The 16,617-nt window shown below is 37.4% G+C and overlaps 1 protein-coding gene across 7 annotated transcripts in view; it reads right to left on the bottom strand.

Moving 5' to 3' along the window:
- Window positions 1-271: 271 nt before the first annotated feature.
- The window catches only part of LOC140485645 (E3 ubiquitin-protein ligase RNF170-like), a 46,934-nt gene continuing 30,588 nt past the window's right edge, over window positions 272-16,617 (bottom strand). For all 7 annotated transcript variants that reach the window (XM_072584008.1, XM_072584006.1, XM_072584004.1 and 4 more), the window contains 2 exons: window positions 3,656-3,766; window positions 272-1,237 (listed from right to left, as the gene is read on the bottom strand). In XM_072584008.1, the coding sequence (XP_072440109.1) occupies window positions 968-1,237; window positions 3,656-3,766 (381 nt within the window). In that variant the 3' untranslated portion in view covers window positions 272-967. The remainder of the gene's footprint in view (window positions 1,238-3,655; window positions 3,767-16,617) is intronic.

Below are 16,617 nucleotides of genomic sequence, written 5' to 3' on the forward strand. Positions count from 1 at the left end.
TGCACTCTAAATGTATCTCTGGGAAGTCGTTAGGTCGAATATTCCAGGATTTTGATCCATCTAAAGAGAAGGAAGAGCGATCCATTTCCAAATAAGAATAATGCAAATTGAAAGGGAACTTGGAGGCAGTGAGTTTCCATACACTTGTTGTCTTTGCCCTTCTAGATAGTAGAGATCAAAGCTTTGGCAAGTTGTTGCAATGTATGTTCTAACCAGGCTGTGCAGATAGCAGAAAGAATGCAAGTGATGAATGGGGTGCCGATCAAGCGGCTTTACAAACAAGGCATCCAAACACTTTTAATAAAAAAGGAATAATTTGTTCACATTTTGTTACATGCTGGGAACTGAAAATCTTTCCAATATCAAATAAATGTTTTTAGCATAGAAAATATGCAGGCAGAAAATTCCTGCATTCTATTTACAATAAGCTCTGGTCCTTAAACTCCTAAGTAGACATACAATGGACATTTTCAATTTTCCTCCATATCTTTATACAAAGTGCAAAACAACAGGAGAAGCCTAACTCAAAAGCACACAATCTAGCTTCATGATTTACCAGTGTTGCAGTTTTCATCTAAACAACAAAAACTTACATTTAAAAAATTCTATCTCTGACTGTTCCCAAATTGGACATCTCAATTATACCATTTAGATTTCACGTCAGAGACCTATTCGATCTGTAATAATTCAAATTTTAACTCTTTAAAAAGCTTTGCAATACACAAAGATTAGTATTTCCTGACTCGTTTCAACCTGAATTACATCAGTTGACAAAAAAAATGCTGTAATTGCAAATTTAAGAATTGCATTTTTTTTTGGCTATTTATTGTTAACGTGGAGTTTGCAGAAGTTCACAGTTTGCGAAACCTTCTAACCAGGCCAACAAGAGGTAACAATATAATTTCCAGGAAATTGTGCACATTTAACTTCAATTCAGTCAGGTTTCTCTTGTTTTCGGAATATTAATTCATCTATTCAATCTTTGTGTTACCGCTTCTCGATACATGATGGAAATATAGATGAGAAGTAGAAAAATAACAAATAGGTCATCCAGAAAACCCAGAATTCCAAAAAAGGCTTCAGGAATAAAGTCCAGCGGTGATGCTAAATAGAATAAGGCACCAGCCAGACAGAGGAAGATTCGTATTCGGAACATCCAGAAAAGGCCGCTGATTGAAAACAGTTCAGTGAAGGCATGACGCAGTAGTGTGGGAACATCCAATATACGATCTATAAGCTGCAGCAAAAATGTGATAAGTTATTCATAAAATGCCCATGTGTACCAGTTGAGACTGACAGTTTCTTATTTTAAACATGAGAAAGAATATATATGAAATGAAGCCATCAAAATAAAAGGTGTGATAAAGGAAGCATTCACTTAGAATACTAAATAACCATCTGTAGTCTTTCTCTAATAACTTCTAGATCATTGAAATGAACTGAATGACCTGTACATATAAATGAATTTGTCTGTGTAATATACAGTTTTTACCTATACTTCCTTTTGATGTCTTTTTTTTAAACTTAACATATATTTTGATTAAAAGTTAGAATCAGATCACTGAGAATTCCTTCTCAGAATTAAGTATACTTTTCTGACTTGATAGTCCTAGACCTGCTGAAATGAAAGAGCCTGGGAACTTTTATAATCTATCTCAAATTGAAATGGGTTGGCCTTAAATACTCATTTGATAAGCAAAAACAGCTTCAAATGTTGAAAAAAATAGGTTTACAATGCAGATGTTCTTTAAAATTGCTATCTGAACAAAGCTGAAGTTCAGTCCAAACATAAACAGGGATTCTTACTAACATATTACAGGGAAATTCATACCAGTAATGACAGGGATTTTCACTAACACATTCCAGGGAAATTCATACCAGTAATGACAAATCCATTCCATCCTAACGCAGGAGCAGAGATTTTAAGAGCTCAAGTAATACAATCATTAGGGCTATTCAAACTGGAATCATTGATCAGCAACTTGGCAAACCGTATTCAACAGAATGGGATCAAAGGTCAAGATTTTCGTCTCCCTCATATGCAAGATTGGAATAATTAGAGAAATGCAGAGGACACTTTCTAAAATTAGTGCCAAGCAGTACAGGGTCACTGCATTGTAAAACACGGCAAGTATTCAATATAAAGGCAAATTTTGCATAGGTAAGAGTGATAGGAAATAAGTGATAAGGAAATAAGTATTCTGATCATTCATATATTAAGTGAAAGATAAATCAACATTTGAGCTTACAATTTGAATTTCTTATTATCTTGCCTTTTTGACGAATACGATAGCATGTAGTGACATTTGAACGGGCGGTAATTTAGGTCATGATAATAGGAGTGTGATGGAAAGAACGATGCGGCACAATGGCTAGCATTGCTGCCTCATAGTACCAGGAATCTAATTCAATTTCATCCTTGGGTGAGTGTCTGTTGGAGTTTGCATATTCTCCCTGTGTCTGTGTGGGTTTCCTCTGGGTTATCTGGTTACCTCCCACAGTTCAAAGATGTGCAGGTTAGGTGGATTGGCCATACTAAATTGCCCATAGTACCCAGGTATGTTCAGGCCAGGTGGGTTAGCCATGGGAAATGCAGAGTTACAGGGATAGAGTAGGGATATCAGTCTGGGTGGGATGTTCTTCAGATGCTCTGTATGGACTCAATGGGCCAAATAGCCTGCTTTCATTCTTTAGGAATTCTATAATTCTAACAAAGTACAAATAAAGTGCACCAGAGATTGCAAACATAGTAAAAAGACAGTTAATGGCTCTGTATCTGAATGTGTGCTGTGCTTGTAACAGAATGGATCAACTGTCAGCACAGATAGAAGTAAATGTTTATGACCTGGCGATACTACAGAGATTAAGTTGCAAGTGGGCAATGCTGGGACCTAAACAGTGAAGGATATTTGACATTTCAAAATGAAAGCAAACTAAGAAAAGGCAATCAAGTAGTTCTGTTAATTCAGGGTGTCATTAGTATAGAGGTGAGAAAAAGCACAATGCTGTATCATGATTTGGAGATGCCGACAGGGGTATCAATTTGCTTAAAAGAATGAAATAAGAAAAATAAGATCACTTCAGGCAGTTTCAGGTAATTGACCTGAGCACAGTGGGCCTTAGGATACCTGCTACTGGTCTCTGCTTAAGCCATTTGTCCCAGGTTCTGCTCGGGGACTCTGTCTGACCATTCTCAAAAAAGTAGCTCAAGATACAGATTTCACATTTTTTAATGCAAATTATTGAATCCTGAAGTGTAGCTGTGACACTATGATAAGTTGAAGTCCAAAAAGTCACAATCAGAGATGACGTTAAATATGAAGGACATGTTTGTACATATCTTGAAGAGATGTAGGACATAATAAACTATGATGCATCCAAGTGGGAAGCAACAAAATTAAATTGATCTTAAGGACATTTTGGTCACAGCACAGTTGATTAGTTGAACGCATGTTTGAGAAGATAATTACCCCTTGAAAATTACCAGCTGAAACTTCATGGGGAGATACACAACAATTTACATTTAACTATTTTGCATGAAATGTGGACACCAATGACTATTGAAACACAAAATATTTTAATCAAGAAGTACTTTTTAATAATAATTTTTTTTCTAATTTCTAACCGTACAGTCATAAAATTCTAGTATACTTACAGATCTGGGCTGACCAGAAAATCTTCTGTTGTAATCATTTATATTTTGAATAACCTGCATTGACTCTTGCTGCTCATCATTTACTGGAAACAGTGGGAATAATAATGTAACCTGCCAATAAAACAATTAAAATCAAATTAGTGCTGCACATATTCAAATCATGCATAGTAAGTAATCTACTAATTTATTTATAATTAAAATAATTTTAGCTGCAAAACTCAGCGAACATCCTTACTTTATGTTTTCATAATTACATAATGATATTTGTTTTAGATTTTAGTCACCTTCATGTTAATTATCCATATATGCTCTGAGAAGAGGTTAAAATGGTTAACTGAAATTCAGGATCACAAATACTATACAATACAGCACAGCAACAGGCCCTTCAGTCCCGCGATGATTTTTAATCCTTATTAGACCCACTACTTATTGCCGATACTGTACATGGTTTCCATCCCTCGTTTATGTGTCCATTAAAGATACGCCTTAAATGTAGTTAACATGCCCGCTTCTACCACCTCCACTGGCAGTGTTCTCCAGGTACCTATCACTCTTGCAGTTGATCTTCCCACCTGGGAAAAAGCCTCTGACTATCCACCCTATTTATGCATCTCATAATTTTGTAAACCTCTATCAGGTCGCCCTCAGCCTCTGTCTTTCCAGTGAAAACAATCCAAGTTTATCCAACCTCTCCTATTAACTCAAACCCCTTCAGACCAGGCAACATCCTGGTAAACCTTCTCTCCACCCTCTCCAAAGTATCCATGTCCTTCTGGTAGCGTGGTGACCAGAACTGCATGCAGTATTCCAAATGTGGCCTAACTTAAGTTTTTTACAACTTGTCAACTTCTATATTCAACGCCCTGGCCGGTGAAGGCAAGTGTGCTGTATGTCTTCTTGACCACCTTAACCACCTGTATCACTACTTTCAGGGATCTGTGGACCTGTATGCTGAGATCCCTCTGTATGTCAATGCTCCAAAGGTTCTACCATTTGTTCTATAATTTGCACCTGAATTTGATATTCAAAAATGCATCACTTGCATTTGTCTAGATTAAACTATCTGCCATTTCCCTGCCCAAAGCTGCTATCTATATTCCACTGTAACCTTTGACAATTCTCCTCACTACTCCACCAATTTTGGTGTCATCTGCAAAGTTACTAATCAGACCACCAACAGTTTCCTCCAGATCACTTACGAACATTGCAAACAACAGAAGTCCCAGCACTGATCCTTGCTGAACACCAGTAGTTACTGATTTCCATTCAGAAAATCACCCTTTCACCACTGCTCTCTGTCTTTTATGACCAAGCCAGTTCTGTATCTATTTAGCCAGTACACCCTGGACCCCATGAGACTCTGCCTTTTGTAACAGCCTATCATGAGCTATCTTACCGAATGCTTTACTTAAGTCCATGTAGATAACATCTTTGCCCTTGCCTCATCAATCATTCTTGTGACTGCCTCAAAAAATTCAAATCAAGTTGGTGAGACATTAACTTTTCCCACACAAACCCATCCTGCCTATCACTAACAAGTCCATTCACTTCCAAATTGAATAGATCTCGTTTCTCAGTAAGTTCTGTAACAGCTTCCCTACCACTGACATCAGGCTCACCAGCCTGTAATTAGCTGGATTTTCTTGGTTTCTCTTCTGAAACCAAGGAACAACACTGACCATTCTCCAGTCCTCTGGAACCTCAACGGAGGTGAAAGACGGTGCAAAGATATCTGTTAAGGCTCCAGCTACTTCCTCCCTTGTGTCCCACAATATCCTGGGATAGATTCCACCTGGCCCTGGAGACTTATCAATGTTAATGCATTTCAAGACACCAACACTTCCTCCTTCATCATGTTGACCTGCCCAAGAGTATTCATACTCCTTTCCCTAACCTCAACATCCCTCATGATCCTCTCTTTGGCGAATACCGACATAAAGTACTCATTAAAGATCTTACGCATTTCCTCTAGTGCCATACATAACCTCCCTCCTTTTTCCTTGAGTGGGCCTACTCTTTCCCTAGCTACCTTCCTGCCCTTAATATGTATAAAATGCCATGAGATGCCAGCTGGCCAGGGACATTTTATGGCCTCTTTTAGCCCTCCCAATTCTCTGTTTGAGCTCCTTCATCATTTCTCTATATTCTTCAAGGACTTTGTCTGTTTTTATTTGCTGAAAGCTTAGGTATGCTTCCTTTTTTTGACTAAGGTGGTAATTTCCTGTCATCCAAGGTTCCTGAATCCTGCCATTCCTTCCTTCATTTTCACAGGAACATGCTTGTCTTGCACTGTAATCGACTGGTCTTTAAAAGACCATGTCAAATGGGGATTTACCTTCAAACAGTCACTTCCAATCTACATTCTCCAATTAGTGCCTAATTAGGTTATCACTGGCCTTCCCCAATTTAAGATTTTCATCCGAAGTCCTTATTCATAAGTATCCAAGAAGTTACACAGTTATGGTCACTGTTCCCAAAATGCTCCCTTACTGAAACTTTGATTACGTGGCCGGGCTCATTTCCCTTCACCAGGTCTAGTATAGCCCTCTCTCTCATTTGACCATTCACATACTGCTTCAAAAAACCCTGCTGGACATACCTAACAACTTGATCCCCATCCAAAACCCTGGCAGTAAGGACAGATGCTTTTTCCCCATGGTAGCACAGAGGTATTATTATGCTCATGAAGATCTTAAAGCCCTATCTTGCTTAAACTAGTATGATCAGTCAGTACAGTTTCACCACCTGTTAAGTGCATTGTAGGCATGTCCTTTCAATACCAAACTCAAAAGCGCTGCTTGGCTGCTATCACTATTGTGAATGAAAAATAGTACTCGGATGTCTGAGTGTTTCATGGTCCTTGAACATGCACCAAGCGTATAGCTAAATCACTATCCTATATACCCAACAAAAGGCTGTAATCTAACTGAATGAAAGAAACTATGAATAGCACAAATACTGACTGCAAATATTAGACTTAAATAGAACAGTTCACAGATAAACTGTGTCAATATCAGATATAAATTGTGTAAATAGCTGTTGCCAACTGTTTGAACTGTTCAGATATATAACTTGTGAATGTAACAGATATAAACTGTTTAAATGATTCATAAATGATATTAAACAGTAAACCACTGAAAGCATGTTAGAATCAAAGAGCTGGAAAGTAATCTGTAAAAAGAAAGGACAGTTGTGACATTTTAGATACATTTCTTCTCTTTTGTCTTAAACCATGCATATATGGATTTTATGACATGGATAGTGATTTGGCATGCGTTGAGTGCTACCTTGTAGGCTACGATGGACAATGAATAGAAATTAATGTCTCTGGGTTAATGTGTAAACTGCAGGCTTCTGGTACCCAGAGGTGACTCTTGCAGAACACAGTGCATGAGTATTTCCTGTGACACATCTGCTCCTGCATGCAGACAGAGTGCGTTTCTATCCAGGGTTGGGCGGGGAGGGGAGGTTGATGTGTATGAGTGTGTTCTGTTGCACTGATATCTTTCCTTGATGCTGCCACAACTTTTAATCCACTGATCCTTTAGCAGCAAGGATTTCAAATATTTGATCATTTGAATCCTTTAGGAACAACGAATACTAGCTTGCAACAAGTTTGGATGTTGTCTTTCAGGATCTGCAGAATCCAAATTACACCATAATGTCTGTCCCATTATTGGGTATTCAGAACCCAATGGTCACTGGGTATTCAGAACCAGGACATAATGCAAGTGGAATGAATTCTTTACCTTTATGATGAAAGCTTGTGTGATCTTTATTAGCCAGTCTCTTCAGAATGTTCCAGCTGGTGCCAAATGTAATAATGCTAACTAAAGCATTAACTCAACATCAAGAGTGCTGCTGGCATTACAAGCCCTGACAGCAAAGCCAGCTCAGTTCTAGGAATATTGTTATACCACAGTGCAACCAAGCTAAGATATCTCCTAACCAATACAGGGAGACACTGGGGTAAGATAAATAACTGCTGTTTGTACATGATAAAATCATATAAAGACATTAGTCTTGTGCATCAAGCCAGGTTTATTATTTGGTTTGTAAAGTTGTGATGAATGGAAAATGCAGTTCCTTCTATGCATCCTTAAGGAACATTTGCATTTTTTAAAAACAGATCTTGAGGACACAACCTTGGGAAAACAAGGTGGTCTTCTTTGCTATAGAAATTAACCTACATGCCTCAGGTGTTTTCTGCTACTATTCTGCTTCCATCAAAATGAATTGGAAATGGTCATACTGAACCCCAAGTTCAAGGCTGTTAGGTTACAGGATCTTTGTTTTTTTTCTTAGAAAAGCCAGTTTTTGGAATATTGTGGCTCTCCGACTGGTTAAAAGAGAGAGTCCCATCTCAAACTGAAGTCAAGCTGGTTCCCAGTTACTTTGAAAATAATAGAATAATTGCACTAACAACAACTTTCATTCAGATTGTGTCTGTAGCAATTGCTACAACCAAGAAAATACACAAAGATCCAAAGTTGCTATGTTTTTATTCCTGAAGAAATAATTTTTATGATAACCTAACAGTTTCACTGTAATTTTTTTAACTGGCACTGTACTAAGTTTACGTTTCCATTTTTAAAAGGCTGTATTAAAATTTTAAAACCATCACTGTAAATTTTGATTTCTATTCTCTGGATTATTAGGTCCCTGAATTAGCACTCCAGTAACATAATCATTATTTTATCACTTATTCTTCAGTTTATAAGAACATAAGTATAAGAAATAGGAGCAGGAATAGACCATCTGGCCCGTAAAGTCTGCTCTGCCAATCAATATGATCATGGCTGATCTTTTTGTGGACGCAGCTCCATCTACCATTCACTCACCATAACCCTTAATTCCTTTACTGTTCAAAAATCTATTGACCTTTGCCTTAAAAAATATTCAACCACTTCACTGGGCAGAGAATTCCACAGATTCACAACCCTTTGGGAGGAGAAGTTCCTCCTCAACTCTGTTCTAAATCTGCTTCCCCCTATTTTGAGGCTATGCCCCCTAGTTCGTCTCACCCACCAGTGGAAACAATCTCTCAGCTTCTATCTTATCTATTTTCTTCACAATTTCATATGTTTCTATAAGATCCTCCCTCGTGCTTCTAAATTCCAATGAGTATAGTCCCAGTCTACTCAATCTCTCCTCGTAAAACAACCCTCCCAACTTCAGAATCAACCTAGTGAACCTCCGCTGCACTCCCTCCACCACCATTACATCCTTTCTCAAGTAAGGAGACCAAAACTGTACACAGTACTCCAGATGTGGCCTCACCAGCACCCTATATAGCTTCACCTACAGCATCACCTACCTGTTTTTAAACTCCGTCCCTCTAGCAATGAAGGACAATATTCCATTTGTTTCGCATACATACAAGATGCTTTTGGTGGAAACAGTGGCTATTATATTGTGATAAAGTGTTATTTCCTCTAGAAAGCCATTGACAAATCCTCGTCCTGAATACAGAAGTCTTTGGAAACTAAAACAGGCTGCCACTTATTAAAACGTCCAGCTTTTGCAATCATGTTACTAAAAAGGCAGATCCAGTTACACATCTGGTCAAGAATAATGCCCAGTAAGTTGATGGCGGTACAGCTGATAGTCAGGGGCAGGTGGCTGAGCTTTACTTGTTCGAGATCATAATTATTTGGCACTTACGCTGCAAAAGTTTTGCTATTTGCCAAGCCAAGCCTTCAGCAGAAACACTGCACAAGTAGCTAATAGCAAAGCAGGAGGAAAGAAAGAAAATGAAGCTCGAGGCAAAAGATGCTCCACCTAAACCTCTAATACAGTATGCAATTACTCACTGTGTGAAGAATTTAGAGGCACACCCAGACCATTTCACAAAAACTGCTGTTTGATGATAATTAACACTGAGTGTTTGCATAACCTCTTCCCAATTTGAATGAATACAGGGTTCAGTTTAGTGCAAGACATTCCCCTGATGATTGTCATCTGACTTCCTATTTTCTGTATGACAAACTGCTCTTTAGCTGAAATATTTATTCTGCTTAGATATGTTTTTGAAAATCAATAACTAAAAACATTACAAATACACTGCCAAACTATTGTTCGGTATAATTCTATTACTGTAACACTCAAAACTCTTTCAATTTCCTTCAATTTCATATCTTTCTCACTATCTCATTTTGTAGAATTTTATTTGACACTTATTGGGTTTAATTTTCCTCCTCCAACACGGTTCCCATTTTACATCAAACAAGCAAGAAAATACACTTATTTTGGAATATCCAGAATTCTTTCATTAGTAATATTTGTTAATAAATCACTGGAAAGGTTTGAAGAGAACTACCACCCTCTGCAACCTCAAGGATTTCAGGTCGGCAGAGTGAGGCACATTTTCCATGAATACATTTTTCTTTTAAACCTTGCAAAGGTCCTCCTCAAACCCATTCAGAATTTATTGGGAAATTTTCTTCAGTGGTGGATATGACACTGGCATAAGTAATCAATATATTTATCATCATGTTTCGAAACAGGCTTTGTTCTGAAAAGGAACATGAAGTTCACCTTATAGGCAGGAAGTGAAACCCAGATGCCAAAGCCATCAGAAATTTAGTTTCGTTCATAATTGGGTTATCTGGGAAGCTTTTCCACTTAAATGAAATATTTCCGATTCAAGTCCTACTCTAGGCTCAGATGACACAACTACACTGATGTGATTTTCTACTTCACAGTTGAAGAAAGTAATTTGAGAAATACGTTTAAAGAGTAGCTCCATTTTGCTTGAGCAATTGCAGTTTACAGAATAATAGAAATTTCAATGCAGGAGATTGTCACGCATCCCACTACGTCTGTGCATGTGCACGGAATTACCTTTACTCGAATATTCTTTTAATATTTTTCTTGAGGAATGCTTAGCATCAATACTTTGTCAGGAAGCAGTCCAAATTACAAGCCTTTATGAAATTTTTTCGAACACTAATCTAAACACTAATGACCTCTCTCACCTACTCGACCCTCACCCTTAATGAACAGATATATCTGTGCAGTTCTAATGATGGCTTGTTAGGCAGCTCCTGCTGTCTGTATTGAAAACTGCAGTAGGCGATTGTCCATGTTGCTGATTATTAATTCCAGCGTTAATCAGGAATTTATTGAAGAGGTGTAGCTTTTTATTCTGTTAATCAGCTAAGTGGTTGATTTTATTTAATTTTTATAGGTCTGATGAACAAATTTTAAATTTTTTCTTTTTTAATATTTTTTCAGCAGGTAATGAAGACAGCTTATTTTATTTATGAAATGTTATGGAAACATCTTTTTTTTTAGGTTTAGTACTATTAAGGACATATATGAAATATAGAGTGAGATGGTTAGTTGATATAGAAAAGTTATTACACTGCAGGCTCAGTTAGATAGATGGATGACTGTCGGGAAAAGGAAGAAGGTAGTTCAAAAGTGTCTGGTGGCTATTCCTCTTATCAAATAGATTTTCAGTTTTTGCAACTATAGAAGGGGATAATCTCTCGGAGGAAAATGAGGTGCAGTTAGTTATTGGACACTTGGAATGATTCTTATGTTAGGCAACATTTGACAAGATTTAGCAGAATTCTTGTTATTAGAGACTCTCTTGACAAGGCAATAGATAGGAGATTCTGTGGGAGGAAGCGTTAATCTAGGATGGTTTGTTGTTTTCCTGGTGCTAGGATTAAGGAAGTCTTTATACATTGTTATGAAGATGTGGGTGTACCGTACCATTAAGAGAGTTAAAAGCTAGCAGAATTACCTGACACAGCACCAAGTGTGCTGAACAAGATATAATGTAACATGTGGTCAAACACCTCGATTAATTGGTTGCCTGGAGATGACGAAACAAATTTGAATTAGGCCAATCAGATTAAATTATACCACAAAAAATACCAAACTCAAATCAAGTTTGAATTTAGTATATTGACAATATTAAAAGCCAATGACACAATCCGATGCTTTGGGGGTATAAGACCGGGGAAAATTGAAGTTGAGGAATAACTGCCAAGCCACCAGTATCTGCAGACTGCCTGTAGAATAGCTCTCTTAAAGGTACCTTTATCGATCAGTAACCTATGAAATAGAAATCCCTAAGAAGAAGAAAAGACAAAGGAAGATACGAAATCTGGCTGGGTTTTAGAAAATTTGAATTTTGGTAAATTTTCACCAATTGTTTTATCGGAGTAGTATTGTAGAAGGGAAAGTAAAAGATAGGTTAGAGAAAGAAGTTGTAAATAGTTGTTAGTTAATTGTGCTTTGTTATACTTTAAGAAATAAACTTGTTAAGTTTTACTTTAAATAGTTCTTGGCCTCTCGAATTTTCACAGATTACGGCATGGAATAAATCTTTTCCGTGTATCTGGTTTAAATTAAGCAGGAGGGTTTACCCCATGTTGTAACAACATATCAAGCCTATTGTCAAAGGTGAGATTGAGAAGCCAGTAATTATTGTAAAAATAACATTTTCAGGGGAAAAAAAATTAAAGAAGTATACAGTGAATTTAGGCAGTTAGGTAGAACATTTAAAAAAGGAATCTTAAAAATAGTAATTTCTGGTTTACTCCTAATGTCGAACTCAAATGAGGGAAAGAATAAAAGGATAAAAGTGATAAGTTAACGGCTGAAGAGCTGGTGTATTATTCAGGTTTTTGGACAATTGGAATATCTTTTGGGATAGAAAAGACCTGCTCAAAAAGGATGGATCTAATCTAAACTAGAAAGAGACCAATACCTTTGCAGGGAGATTTGCTCATTCCATTTAGGGCGACTTTATGCTGATAGAGAGGGGGAGTGGAGGAATTCTAAGTGTAAATAGAAAGATTGATGGGGACGTAGCAGTATAAATAGAAAAATTGATGGGGGAGGTTCTGCATGGGAGGAGAGCATGTCAATTAGAAAAGAAAACAAGAGAAAGTTAGAGTATGTTGTAACTCTGAAGAACTAAATTGCATTTATTTCGATGCAGAGGATCTTGCAGGTAAAGCAGATGAACTCAGGGCAAGTTGAAGAACATGGGATTGGGATGTAATAGGCATTACAGAAACCTGACTGAGAGATGGACAAGACAGGTAGCTCAATGTTCCGGGTTTTAGACGCTATAGGAAGGATAGAAAAGGAGGTGAGAATGGAGGTGGTGTGGTGGCATTTTTGATTAAGGAATATATTACTGCTATAATTAAGGAAGATATTTCTAGACAATTGTCTAGTGAAAATTTATGGGTAGAAATTACGAATACAGTCTATTCTGATATAACACGGTAGTTCCATTGTCATGCAATCCCGTGTTGCAAGAAAATCATGTAATAGCAGCACTATTTAAACTAATGGGGCGAGAATCACGTTACAACCAATACACCCTTTAAAAGTTCGTGCTTTCAAAACTGTGTCCCTAATTCGTCAATTGTGTTACAGTGAACTTGCATTAACAAAATGCGTATTAAAGTAGAACCACTGGTCAGAGAGGAAAGATCACTTTGAAGGGATTGCACAATAGGCCCCCCAATGGTAAGGGGGAAATTGAGAAACAAATATGTATGTAGCGAGATCTCAGATACATGTAAACATAACAATGTAATAATGGGGAATTTCAATTTTCCAAACATTGACTGGGACTACCATAGTGTTAAAAGTTTGCAGAGTGAAGAATTTGTCAAATGTGCTTTAGAAAATTTTCTTTATCAACATGTGGATGCTTCTACTAGAGAAAGAGCAAAATTAGGTCTTCCTATGGACAATAAGACAGGGCAGGTGACTGAAGTAAAAGTAGGGCAACACTGGGTCAAACAAACATAATTCTATTTGTTTCAAAATGGTTATGGAAAAGGATAACCTTCCATAAAAGTTAAAGCTTTTAATTGGAGTAAGGCAAATTTTAATGGTATAGACAAGAACTTTCAAAAGTTGATTGGATAGACGGTTTGCAGTTGAAAGGATGACTGACAAGTGGGAAGCATTCAAGAATGTGATGTTCAGAGGCATTTTGTTCCTATTAAAGTGAAGGGTAAATCTGGTAAGATTAAGGAACAATAGTGAATAAAGATATTGAGGTTCTAGTCAAGAATAAAAGAGAATCTTATTTTAGATATAGATGACTTGGTTCAATTGAATCTCTTAATCAATATTAAGAGTGTAGGGACATTCTTTAAACAGGTCAGGAAGGCAAAGAGGGGATATGAGATAGCAATGGCAGATAAGTTTAAGGATAATCCAAAAAGATTCGACAGTTATATTACGAGCAAGAAGGTAACGACAGAAAGGATAGAGCCTCAAAGATCAAGAAGTTGTCTTTGTGTTGAACTCCAGGAGATGGAAGAGATACTAAGTGAATATTCCGCTTCAGTTTTTACTGTGGAAAAAGAAATGAAGTCCAGAGAATGCAGAGAAATAAACTCCGATGTTTTAAAAACAGTTCATAGTACAGAAGAGAAAGTTCAGGAAGTCTTAGAGAATATATAGGTGGATAAATCTCCTGGACCTGATCTAATATATCCCAAAAACATTGTTGCATAGAAGAAAGTTACGAGATTCCTTGCAGAAGTATTTGCATCATCCATAACTGCAGTTGAGGTGCTGGATGACTGTAGGGTGGTTAATGTATCTTCGTTTAAGAAAAGTTGTAAGGAGAAACAGGGGAACTATTAACCTGCGAGTCTGACTTCATTTGTGTGTAAATTGTTGGAGGTGATTATAAAAGATAGGATTTAGAGAGGCAAAAATTGATTAAGAATAAACTTGATTGAGTTTTCTTTTGAGGAAGTTACCAATAAGATTGACAACGCAGATATTTATTTGGATTTTGGTAAAGCCTTTGACAAGGTTTCAGATGATAGACTAATGAGTAAAGTTAGGTCACATGGGATTTACAGTGAGCTTGCCAAATGGATACATAATTGGCTTAATGGCAAGATACAGAGATCAATGGTGGAGGGTTTCTTTTCAGACTGGAGGCCTGTGACCACCGGTGTTCCACAGGGATCGGTTATGGGTCCTGTTTTGTTTGTCATTTACATAAATAATTTGGATGCAAACATTGAAGGATAGTTAGTAATTTTGTGGATGACTCCAAAATTGGTGGCAGTGTAGACAGTGAAGAATGTTTTCTAAGATTACAAAGGGATTTTGATCAAATGTGTCAATAGGCTGAAAAATGGCAGATGGAGTTCAATCTGGATAAATGTGAGGCATTGCATTTTGGTGCAACGAACAAGGGTAGGACTTAAACAATTAATGATAGGGCTTTGGTACTGTTGTAGAACAGAGGGACCTGGGGGTGCAGGTATATAACTCTTTGAAATTTGTGTCACATATAGACAGGGTGTTTAAAAAGGCACTTGGCAAGCTTGCCTTCAATGCTCAGTCCTTTGGAGTATAGGAGTAGGGAAGTTATGCTGTGGTTGTACAGGACTTTGGTGAGACTTCTTCTGGAATACTGGGTCCAGTTCTGGATGCCCAGTAATAGGAAGAACATTATCAAGCTGGAGAGGGTTCCAAAGAGATTTACCAGAATGTTGCCAGGTATGGAAAGTTTGAGTTCTAAAGAAGGGCTGAAACTACTTTCCACTGGAGCATAGGAGGTTGGGAGGCGATAGAATAGAAGTTTATAAAATAATGAGTGGTATAGATAAAACTAATGGTAGTGGTCTTTTCCCTAGAATGGGGAATTTCAAGACCATTGGGCACATTTTTAAGGTGAGAGGAGAGAAATTCAAAAGACATAAGAGGCAATTTTTTTTTAACCGAGGGTGGTTTGCACGTAGAATGAACTTTCTCAGAAGGTGGTGGATGTGGGTACAATTACAACATTTAAAAGACATTTGGATAGATACATATTTAGTTTGGAATTATGTTCGTCATGGACTGGTTGGCCTGAGGGGTCTGTTTTCATGCTGTATGACACTATGACTTATAGAGTCAGAGATGTACAGCATGGAAACAGACCCTTCGGTCCAACCTGTCCATGCCAACCGATATCCCAACCTAATCTAGTCCCACCTGCCAGCACCCGGCCCATATCCCTCCAAACCCTTCCTATTCATATACCCATCCAAATGCCTCTTAAATGTTGCAATTGTACTAGTCTCCACCACTTCCTCTGGCGGCTCATTCCATACATGTACCACCCTCTGCATGAAAAAGTTGCTCCGTTGGTCTCTTTTATATCTTTTCCCTCTCACCCTAAACCTATGCCAAGCTCAAATCAAAGCCCACTATGAGCTCCAAGGCCTGCCATTGCAGTTCTGACTAGTTCACAAGAGAAAAAAACAAAAAAAATTGACTTGATTTGCACTGTTTCTGGTATGAGTGTGATTAAAAGAAAATAGCATGATTATCATCGTGCAGGCATTATTTAATATTTTCCTTGTTCCACAATGACAAGGCCCATCTTTAGTGTTTTTTCAGATAAGAATAACCGCATTATGTATCCCAACTATTGAAAAATGTAATTACTCCTTCATCAGTCATTCCTTTTGAGTAGCTGAATTTACCATAATGAATAATATTAATAGAAGCACTGAGTACATGAGCAAGGAGGTTTTGCGTAATATTTATATACAAATCCTGAGATCACTGTTCCTTGATCTTATTTTCAGCACAGGCCTTTGCATTATCATTATTTCCACAGATATATAAAGTAAACACCTGATAAAATTTAGCAGCTAACCCATCAATATCGACTTGAAGGCATGAAGACAAAAATGACAATTTGTTGCATAACATTCATTTCTGAAATTGCTTGTTAATTCCTTTCTAACTTCCTCAGGTATGCAGACAGTTTCTATTTTTAGAAGAACTATTTTTCTTTGTCTTTGATCTTTTTTCTCATATTTTCTCCAGACTTGGGAAATGCTGCAGCATTTTTTTTTAAAACCTCGGATGTCCACAGACACAATTTCAATTTGAATCCAATCACTGTCCTTTCCCTGCTGTTCACAGTCCAGCTTGGTCAGTTTTGACACGGTCTGTAAGAA

This window comes from Chiloscyllium punctatum, chromosome 14, assembly GCF_047496795.1.
Source record: "Chiloscyllium punctatum isolate Juve2018m chromosome 14, sChiPun1.3, whole genome shotgun sequence".
Lineage (NCBI taxonomy): Eukaryota > Metazoa > Chordata > Chondrichthyes > Orectolobiformes > Hemiscylliidae > Chiloscyllium > Chiloscyllium punctatum.